The 11191-nt window shown below is 40.9% G+C and overlaps 1 protein-coding gene across 1 annotated transcript; it reads right to left on the bottom strand.

The window, feature by feature from the left end:
* Window positions 1-2508: 2508 nt before the first annotated feature.
* Window positions 2509-9382, bottom strand: LOC103464696 (potassium voltage-gated channel subfamily A member 2). The gene is made up of 2 exons (XM_008408953.2): window positions 8604-9382; window positions 2509-7826 (listed from the first exon to the last, which is right to left on the bottom strand). The coding sequence occupies exon 2, from the start codon at window positions 7687-7689 to the stop codon at window positions 6193-6195; it is 1497 nt and encodes a 498-aa protein (XP_008407175.1). The 5' UTR covers window positions 7690-7826; window positions 8604-9382; the 3' UTR covers window positions 2509-6192.
* Window positions 9383-11191: the final 1809 nt, after the last annotated feature.

The raw sequence follows: 11191 nt of genomic DNA, 5'->3' as shown, positions 1-11191 counted from the left end.
CCCCCTCAAAAAAATAAAAATAAAAAAATAAAAAAAAATAGCGGGAATTTAGAATAAGCAAACACGGATGACGATGTAGAAGCAGTAGTGATAGTTTGTGGAGTCATTTTAAGAGATAAAACAGGTAATAAAAAGAAAAGGCATGGAAGAAAGACGACGGGAGCAGCCGCTCTATTTGCTGCTCTATGATTTGGAGGTGAATATGTTTTTTCATAGTTAACATTTTTAACTGAATAAACATAATTTCCATATATCATCTCCGATACCCACCGGACTCTCAGTTGTGTGATATGTCAGCTGGTTGGGATTCCCCTCTGTTCTTACGTCACCGCGCTTTTTGATTGGCTACCTGTCATAAACAGGTTGTATTCTCCTTCCCAGTCAGGGAAAACCCCACAGGCTGCGATAACAAGGCCAAGACAACCCAAATAGGGCTTATTCAGTATTTAGTGGGAACACCAACATGCAGAAACCTTATCTGACTGTTCGTCCCCCCTCCTCCTCTCCCGGGCCGCAACAAAATTTCCAAGTCTTGACGGTCCGCGGTAATAAACAGGTTGGGACCACTGATTTAGCACGTGCTAGTAGCAGACACGAGGGATCAGCACTTTTACTGTTACAGTTACCTTCGGAAACTACTGTAATCAGTTCTGTTAAATCTTGACAACTTTTTCTTTTTAAACTATAATAAATGTGATATTCAATTGATCTGTTATGACTCAGATTTTGGGTGTCCGCCCCCCTCTGCTGCTGCTGCATCGTTGTGGAAAACCTAGAGCGGCAGAGATATCTGAGGCTTAGATGTGCATGTTTACTGGTTTAAAAAAAAAAAAACTTTGGGGTTGTGGTTTATAGTCCGGTGCGGCTCATAGTTCGGAAAATACGGACTATAATCCTTCCTGGATTTTTTTTTTGTGAAGAACCCAGAGAGGGTTGTTTGGTTATTATTTATTTCCTGACTTGTTCTGTGAAGAACCCAGAGAGAGTTATTTGATTGTGCTTTCTGGAAAACAATATATTTTTACATTTAGGCACTCCTGCAATCGTCACACTTTTTCTGTTACAAACTGACTCCGGCCCCCACCAGAGAAGGAAAAAGTTTGGGGACCACTGCTTTAAAGGATTAGGTTTCTCATTCACTGATGCCTGAGCAACTGCGTCACCATTTCAGCCATGACGCCTCTAGAGGGCAGCATTTCTTTGCTCTTTCTTACTTCATCCCTTGGCATTTAGGTAAACCTATAAAATATTGTTCACTTATGTTAGGTTTTTTGCTTTCAGTCAAACCCCTACGCAAAGTGACTGTGACAGTGTGCTCAGGAAGTCTGCTCCTCCTTCTTAAAGTAGTTTTGCACTTTCACTAAACCAGGGCAGGATTTGAAGGTGCACGTCCCAACGGCGGGGTGTTCTGTGATGCCAGGGCAGCCCTATTGGATAAGCTCCAGGTCCCACAGTGCTCTTCTGCTAATTACACGCTGGTAAGTACAGTGGAAGCCTGTAGGACTCCTCAGCTGTGTTCCTGTGGGCATGCTGCTGATAAACAACACATAGGCACTCACTCCTCTTCACTCCTCTCTAACAATAACAACAACTGCACTGTACATAGCCATGACCACCTGCACCAGAACCACATTCCTTGCTTGGGAGGCTCGGTCCCATCTGTCTTTCCATGATTGCCCTGGTTCCTGCAAAGTGGAGCTGTGGAGTGTTACACAGTACCACTAAATCAAAGCAAGACTAATGACTACAGCAGAGCTGAAGCTACACAGAACTGAGGCTCAAAGTGTTCCTGCTCACAATGCAGAGCTGAAGTTAACCACAAGTTGACTACAGATGGTGTAAATCAGACAGGAAGGATGCGCTCATGCTAACTACAATCCACATGCATTATTATCCCACGAGTTTAACAACCTAAAGATCAAGCATTACATTCTCGTCTTTAATGTTTTTCATGACATAAAAATGTATTTTTAAGAATAAAAACATTTATATTTCTCCAGTTCTTTCCAGCTGTGCCTTGTAGCTGGATGAACCACAAGTTCACTTTAAGGACTCTTCAACAGTCTTTTCACAATAGCATCTTTTATTCCACCTTCTTTTTATCTTCTCCTTCTTTTCCTTCTCTCTCTATCTCATTCTCTAATAAAAACCGCTATTAATAGAACACCCTGCTCTTTCTTTTAAACTGCAGGGAGTGTATAGCATGCACTTAAAGGGAGGAAGAAGCTGAAGATACCAGGAGGCGTTTGAAAATGTCCTCTGCAATGCTCGTGGCTACAAAGACGCTGGCTACCCTAAAAATAACAACAAATGGGGCTTTGATAGATTCGTGGCATTTTGTATCAGCAAAGATGCTCTTGGGCTAATTTTAGTCAAATCATTTGCAGACCAAGTACCTCACAGACATTGGGATGTGGAGGAAGAAAGGCTGGTGAAACATTTGAAAAACACCTCTGCATCTGTCAATGCGTGCTGCAAAAACTGACACAATAATCACACCAAACACAGTTTCAGTTGAATAATTATTGGCTTCATTATTGATATTACTTTTTCAGGGTTATGAGCATTTGGAAGTATACGTATTTCTTATTTTACATATTTTCTTGTCCATAGATTGTCCTTTTTGTTGTAAAGTGCAGGTAATACTACTTTTGAATCCAAACATTACATACAATATGTAGTACATGTGTTCCTTCTCCATTCTTCCTTATGATTATTTACAATATTGTTCCACATTTCATTTCACAGAAAGAAAAATCATTATCCACTGTATCAGCATTGTCGGATGTTTTAGGCTTCTATACAGCAGAGCAGAGGTGAAGTGAACAGCTGTACAAGTTGTTTTAATGGATGCCACACTATCAGGCTCTGGGTGTAAAAGAGAAAGAAAGGACACTGATTCTTAAACACACACTTGCACACAGTTTGCATATTGATCATTTTGTGTCTTATATGGTTGAGTTATCTGGGGGCCTGCTGCAGAGAGCTGACATGGCAGTTCAAACAAACCCAAAACTCAGGCAGTTAATATTTCTCCTTTAGCTAACAAGCCTAGGGTTTTCTTACAGTTTCTTTCAACAGCTTTTTAAACCAGCATGAAACTAGTGGCAGATAAAACATTAAAGGAAATCTGAACTCAAACGTTCTATTTCCTTAAAAGCGGCCAGCTAAAAAAATCAACCTCTGCATAGATCTCTCAACGTATTCACTGTGGGACACTCTGCTCATGGAGTGGGATTTGCTGGTGGGTCCCTCTGTGGGTGACAATTAATATTCTTAAAGTCAGCTCTATTTGTGCTTTAAGAAGAAACAGTAGTGGATGTTCAGTTACCATGTTGTGGTCTCCAGTGCATGAGTTGCTACAGTGAGTTAGACTAAAACACAGTAACACACCTGTTACATTACAGATAAATGTTAAGATGATAACATTTATCATAAGTGCCAAACACAAAACAAATGAAGACATAAAAATATGATGCATTTGCATGTATAGACAAATATTTTTGGTCAGACTGTGAGTTTTTCCACAAATATAAAGATATGCGGTTGCATAATGCAGCTGTAGAACCAGACTATGATGCTGACATTCAGAGGTTCTTCTCTCCCTGTGACACGTGTACATTACTGCTCACTGTGCATTAACACATCCAAATTGGTACCCAGGGGAAAAAAAATCTTAACTGGATGAAAGAGGTTTATGAAAATAAGTAGTTAAACAATCATGGATATTTTCACAAAGAGTGGTCCACATATGTAGAATGGGTGTATTGCTAAAAACAAGCTACTTATTGTTATTCTACCTTGAGATAGTAGTAATTTAACATCTCAATTTACCTTAGACTACCAAGGAAATTACTTAAGTAAAAAAAAGTCTCTAAAAACCCACAGTTTGGACAGAGAGACGACTTAGGAAGCCTCACATCGGGCAGTCGGACGATGCTTCCTGAGCACATACTGGCAGCAATGACACAGAAACATTTTGCCACTCTAGGTTGAGACTGTAGTATCAAAAAGGAAACCCTTGCATTCACAAAATTCATCAACACAATTCTTGCTACACACCTTCTCTTAAGCAACAATCTTTTGTAACTGCGTTGGACATCTGTGAGAAAAAGCAGAGGCAAGAGACATAGGGGCATAGTCAGACCATATGTAGGTCAGACAATGTCTGCTACACTGCTGCTAATTATCACCTTCCATATTAATGTTACTGCCTTTGACTGTTACCTTGGCAGTGTTGAGCGAACTGTGGAAAGTTTTAGCTGTATGCAATCCAAGAACTTAATTCACATCTGATGCCAACTTTTAAAGATATATTGAGCTTCTGGCATCAGAGTTTTCTCAGCAGACAGTGGGACTTCACTGTTATTATATCAAGCCAATGTTCATAAAATGTTTAGGGTGAAAAAGTAAGCTTATTGTTTATGGCTGAAAGATTAACCTACTGGTAACACCTACTTTTTTGAGGGCAGTTTAAAAACAAAGCATACTAAAATTCTGGTTAAGATACAGGTCATATGCCAATTTCCCTAAGAATTACTTTGACTAGAAATCTTGCCTATTGAGAGTGTATCTTTGGCACTCTGAAATAAACAATTATTAATATTGTTAGAAATAGCCAAGATGGAAAAGCGCATGCTTATTTTAGAGGGCTTAAGATCTCTGATAAAAGCATATGTATGCTGTATTATGTGATCTGTCTATAAAGATATATTGTTTTACATTTAAGAAATAAATATATCTATTGCAATATTTTATTTTAGTCTCTTAGATGCTTCCTGTTTTCGCTTACATACATGCTAGAAATGTTTTAAAGTCATGCAACACTAGGTGAAAAGCGTAAACCCAGACAAAAGGCAGTTAAAGCATTTTTCCAACAAACATTTCCCTACAAGTTGCTATTTTGATAACAAGGACACAATTAGATGAATCTGTGAAACAGACACAATTTCAAGACTTTGATCACTGAGGCTGAGATTAACATCCAAAAGCAGGGTATGAGTTTACGTTTACCCAATCACAGCTCAGATTACAGCAACCTGGCAAAATGGCAATGACTTCTAGATGGAATGTAAATATTGATACACATCTTTTTAAGTGTAGAAAATTACCTTATTATTAATAAGTCAAAAGTTCTCAAACTTACAGTTTCAGGTTAATAGCTATCTGCAGGCATCCTTTTAAAAGTGTGGATTTCTACAGAAGGCAGTGTACAGACAAATATACAGTGACCAGGTGAAGCAAGTGGCAGTTGAAACCCAAGTGGAACTTCTCATTGAGATAAAAATGTCATGCAGTAATCTACTGACTATGTTTTCTTCCTACCTACCTATTGGATATCAGCTAAGTCACAGTTAAGCTACCTATCTATATGGATAAGCTCTGTAAAAGTGAAACAGTGAAGTACTAAACAAGAAGAAACATTCAAGATGTCTCAAAGCTCTGCAGTAAGACAAGTTTGGGTGAATGGAGGTGGGAAAGCTTGCATTGCAATACATAGAGTACATGTAAGACCAAAGCAGTGAAAATTCAAGGCCATTGTCAGTCATTCATCAGATACTGATGTCTACTAGGGGAAAGGGTGTCAAACCATTAGCTAAGAGCTGATGGCTATCATACATCCTTCAAATAACATGGTGTACTTAACCACCAGCATCGTTACAAGTCATCCACAAGCCATTTGGAGTGGGCGTGGTTAATGCTCACACATCCTCCTTTTTTTTCTAAATGTTAAAGCATATGACAGTTTTATTTCTTTTGCTCCAAGAAGCAGCATATGTAGAACACAACAGGCTCTTCAGGAAGCCCGTCTGAGCTGTGTGCCATCTGAAATGACAGATAAAGGGGCAGCGGTCAAAAGTGGGGAGTTTGCTTTTTTTCTGTTTCTTTTCATTGTGTGCAACTGTTGGCTACAATGGTGAGAAAGACAGTTTTAGGCTTTGTCAATTTTTGTTGCAGCTGATCATACAAAGACAACTCCATGCAGAAATTCAAATCTTAGAACTGCGGAAATTGTTTTAGGAGTTTTAAAGGGAGCATATGGCATTTGGAATATTTTTCGGTAAATCGTCATTGACATTCTGTTTTCTATTGCCTTGATTTTTCTATCACGTGTTTAGTAGGGTGCATTTCTGTTCCATGTGGCAGTACAGTTTCATTTTTCCCACTGTGATGGGGAAAAACATATGAAGGTTACACATCTGTGAGCATCTTGGTGATGTTTACATAGTTTGTGTTGGCGAGTGTGCAGTTGGCTGTTTTAAGGTTCTCCTCCTGAAAGTCTTCATTGCTGTTGTTTACAGCCTCCTGAATCTCCATGTAGTCTGATTTGCTGATGGTGGAGCCGCTTCGGCTCTTTTTTAGCTCCTCGGCTGAATCAGCTTTGGGTACATTGACCTGCAGATACTGAGCCTGCTCTTCGCCTTCAGTCTCACGGTGATAGAAGTAGTTGAAGTTGGACACAATGACAGGCACTGGCAAGGCAATGGTCAGCACACCTGCAATGGCACAGAGGGAGCCCACTATCTTGCCTCCAATTGTAGTCGGGACCATATCACCATAGCCGACTGTTGTCATTGACACCACAGCCCACCAAAATGCATCAGGGATGCTCTCAAACTGTGACTCAGGCTCATCTGCTTCAGCAAAGTAAACTGCACTGGAAAACAGGATTACCCCGATGAAGAGGAAGAAAATGAGGAGGCCAAGCTCTCTCATACTGGCTTTAAGGGTTTGACCTAAAATCTGAAGCCCCTTGGAGTGACGGGACAGCTTGAAGATCCTGAAGACTCGTACCAAGCGGATAACCCTGAGAATGGCTAAAGACATGGCTTGCTGACCTGGCTGACCATCCTCTGCTCTATCTGCCAACTCGGTGCCAAGAGTGATAAAGTAAGGAATGATGGCAACAATATCAATAATGTTCATTATGTTACCAAAAAAGCCTGCTTTGCTTGGGCAGGCAAAGAAGCGCACTAAAAACTCAAAGGAGAACCATATAATGCAGAGAGTTTCTAGAACAAAGAAGGGGTCAGTGAAGTAGGTGGATGTGTAGCTGATTATTGTAGAGTTGGTCTCAGGTGAAAAAACTTGAGCATGGGACTTATGCATTTCCTCCTCATCATTGCGGAATATTGGGAGAGTCTCCAAACAGAAGCTGACAATAGATATCAGGATGACCATGACAGAAATTATGGCAATAATCCTAGCAGGACCTGAGCTTTCTGGGTACTCAAAGAGAAGCCACACCTGTCTTTGGAACTCATTGTCAGGAAGAGGACGTTCCTCCTCCTTGATGAAACCTTCATCTTCTCTGAACATCTCAATGGCCTCCTCCCCAAGCTCATAAAAGCGGATCTCTTCTGAAAAAATATCAAGAGTGACATTGACCGGCCTTCTCAATCGGCCTCCTGATTGATAATAATACAATATAGCATCAAAGCTCGGTCTGTTTCTGTCAAAAAAGTATTCGTTCCTTAGTGGGTCAAAGTAGCGCATCCTCTTTTTGGGATCCCCCAGTAGAGTTTCGGGAAACTGAGAGAGGGTTTTGAGTTGTGTCTCAAAGCGCAGCCCTGAGATGTTAATGACCACCCTCTCACAGCATTCATGGTCAGCCTCTGGGTCGTAGTCCAGGGGGTGCCCTGGGTGTGCAGCTGCCTCGTCAGAGGGGTCGCCTGTGGCAACAGTCATTCTGCAGGGCGAGGTGGCCTGCACCTTTCAGGATGTCTGGGTCCTGCAGCCTGGAGAACTGCAGGTGGGGGCCAGGAGAGGGTGGGGACTCAGCAGAGTGAAGACCTGAAGGCCACAGGATGTCACCTAGGAGCTGACTGGCGGTAGGACAAACAGAGAAAAGTAGCAAGGTCAGAGAAACCTGAGAAATGATTCAGCACTCAATTAATCCTTCTGCTTAGCTCAGAGAAATCCTAAATTTTCTTTCAGCTTGAAGATCAAACAGAAAATAGAAAATAATTCAACACTCTCACTAATTAACATTCAAAAAACCAACGTGCTTTGCATGTAAATAACATCAATGCAGATAAAACCACGGGCTAAAATAATAACAAAAAAACTTGCAAAGCTCCCAAATCAGGACGCATTTGCTGCAACATCTATATTTGTTGAACTGAATTGCCATACATGTAATGGTAATGCAGCAGACACTAAATCCAGACTTCACCCTTCCTCAGATATCTTCCGTCTAAACATTAAAAAATATATGTTTAAATGTATTGTGCCATCAGAAAACAAAAAGAGATTAAAGGAAAAGGTTTACAGCTGGTTATACGATCTGACTTTAGGTTTTGGTGGAGCATTTTTGTCTTGAAATGGTGCCTGTTACTGAAATATTCAAAAACATCTATAAATAATTTACCCACAAAAGGAAATTGGCTCTCAGAGGGGAAAAAATGCATCTCTATCTGCATGCCTACCCCTCTCAAGTGAAGGCACGGTTTTGCAAAATAATATGTCATGCAACAAAAATTGCAGGTGTGGTAATCATGCCATGACAGGTGCAAATCCAAACATGAACTATTGTACGACAAGATTTATACTCAGAATCGAGGAGACGGATGAAAGCCGCTTTATCTTGATTTCATACATACCTACAGACATCTTTTTCGTCTCTGGGTGAGGCTGGATGCTCCCGCTGGTGTCAGGGAGGTGGGCATCTATAATCAGCTGCGGCAAACGGGTCTTCAGTCTCCAGTGCAGGTGGGGGTAAAAATGAATTTCCAATTCGGGACAGTCGATGATTTTCACCTCATGTTGTCTGCAGCATCCTTGCCGTGTACACCGCGTACAGTATGCGCGGGTGTGTCCTCGGTTTCCCCTCCCCGACTCTTCTCCTCCGGGTAGGGAGCCGCGGGGTGGCGATTGGCAAAAAAAAAAGGGCGGAGGGAGACGTCCAAGGAGGTATTGGTGCTTCCCTTATTAACCGAAGGTGCTGGGATCAGCAGAATGATCTTCCTTCCACTGCTTTCCTCCGCACCGGAGCGACTCTGTGAAGAGCCGGTGGCTGCGGAGGTAGCGTCTGTCTCTAGTAGACACCTAGAGGTAACGTCCTCAGAAAATAGGTGGATGTGTGTTGTAGGTGGTGATCTCCGTCAGATGGGAAGCATCAGTAACAAGTCTTTTTTTTTTTTTTTTTTCTTGCGTCACCCAGATAAATATGTTGTTTTCTTTTTGGGGCAGTTTTGCGCCACATATACCATAATTTCCATAAGACTGTCTGTAGCTGAACCTCCAACGCTCGGTGAAAGGAGACGCTGCTGAGAGCCCCCTTTTAGTCTACATGGTGGGCAGGACACTGACTTGAAACGACATGCATGAAAGTCGTAGTGGGTTTGAAGATTATGCAATTTCACTAAGCCAGCGCCCCATGCGCACACAGCAACACAGACACGCGCACGCATGAAGCGACCCCTAACGCTTAAGCACATGTCAGCTCGGTGGGAGGTGAAATTTTCATTAAGTGATGGAAACAGTTGTAGGTGAAATGTCCCTCTAGCCAGGCTTGGCCGTTGGGTTATTCACTGGTTACTGTATGAAGCTCCGTCCAACCTGCAGTCGGGCACTGCTCTGCATACCAAAATAGGTGCTGGTGATGGAGCAGGGAAAAGGCGCACTATAGCAACACCACCTTTTCTGCAGGAGACCATAAGGCGCTTGGTCACTGAAGCCTAAAAAAACCCCATCTTTTTAAACACAGCTTTCTTGAATCAAGACTATTAACACAGATATGTTCTAATTGGAAGATAAACCCAAATGTAAATTTGAAACTTTTTGATGAACCCTCCTTTTTTCTATGAGATAATAAAGTTATCTCATGTGTCCTTGTGTGGTCTGAGGTAACAACTCCCAATTCCTTTTCACTACTTGTTCATAACAGTGAATGTTGTAATCTTTCCCGGCAACAAACTCCATGAATAATGAATGGGAGGAGGGGACAAAAATAGAGCAAATCCTCCATCAGTGTGTCTGGCTATATTCCAAAAGAAGAAACAAACTTAATAAGCTGCGAATGCTTCCATCACAGTTGATGCTTGCATCGAGAATGTATCCTGAAATGACCACAGAGGTCAATGGGAATCCCTCAGACAAGAAGATGATGGGGAAGAATGGGGGATGGGAGAGACAGCAGGATGATTTGTGCAAGCCTTTCCAATGTTACACTTGGCAGACTTGAGACCATCCTGGGTGCCAACCTTGCCACAGTGTCCATCTGGTCTGCTGCTTCCACAGAAGCAGGTTCTTTTTAGTATCTCTTAATCGCTTTTCTTGGTTCTTGATGACAGGACAGTCATTATTTATTAGACTGGGGCCTGTTACCATGGGCTCTAACCCAGCTTGTGCTGCATTAGGTGGCTGCCTGGAATTAAAATCAAATCCTTGCTGCATTCAAAATCTTTTAGATACTTAACCACACACAGATGTGAAAACATCTGACAATGTAAGGTGGACCTTAAAACTGTTAAAAATAAATTTGCTTCCAGGATTTGAGTTTTTTGTAAATATTTAAATACTTTTCTGTGATATATATATATTTCAATTAAATAACTTGGTGAAAATGTTTTATATAACATTGTTTACAAGCAGAAAAAGGTAAAGAATTATGTGGAACAAAAAAAAGTCTGAAATGGGTGTGCTGTACTATCTGCACAATTTAACCTGTTTATCAAAAATATGCCTCTGGTTATGATGTCCATGCCTTTGTATTTGAACATTTCGATATTGGAACTGATTATTCTAACAGAAAGTTGGCACTATCTCTTTTTTAGTACCTGATTTGTATACCAATTGGCAATGCTAAGTTCTTTATTTCAGATTAAAGAAATATATTTTTTGTTTTTAATAAGATGCAATCAAATATCTTAATTGAAGTTGTGGTTTGTTATTTTATGCTGCATGAACAGATTTTACTGTTTCTATTAAACCTTCCCGACTGAAATAATTCAGCAGGTCTTGGAGAAAGAGCAGATCTAGTCTCAATTTCAGTACCAGCTTTCCCTGCTGTTCACTTTGCTTTTTAACATGTTAGCTGTGAGGTTTTCCAAGAGAGAAGCAGTGGCTTCACCTTGTTTGTCAGATGGTGCGATGACGACTGTCTCAACCTTAATAATGTTACAGAAGCTAAAGAAATGATCAGTTTTAGAAAAAAAAACAATTATATATGGTCAAGAAGTCCAAATTG

Source organism: Poecilia reticulata, linkage group LG5 (genome assembly GCF_000633615.1).
Source record: "Poecilia reticulata strain Guanapo linkage group LG5, Guppy_female_1.0+MT, whole genome shotgun sequence".
NCBI lineage: Eukaryota > Metazoa > Chordata > Actinopteri > Cyprinodontiformes > Poeciliidae > Poecilia > Poecilia reticulata.
This window is presented reverse-complemented; position numbering and strand designations above follow the sequence as displayed.

Excerpts from the sequence above, each read along its gene's own strand:
- LOC103464696 (XM_008408953.2), bottom strand. The coding sequence starts at position 7,689 with ATGACTGTTGCCACAGGCGACCCCTCTGACGAGGCAGCTGCACACCCA.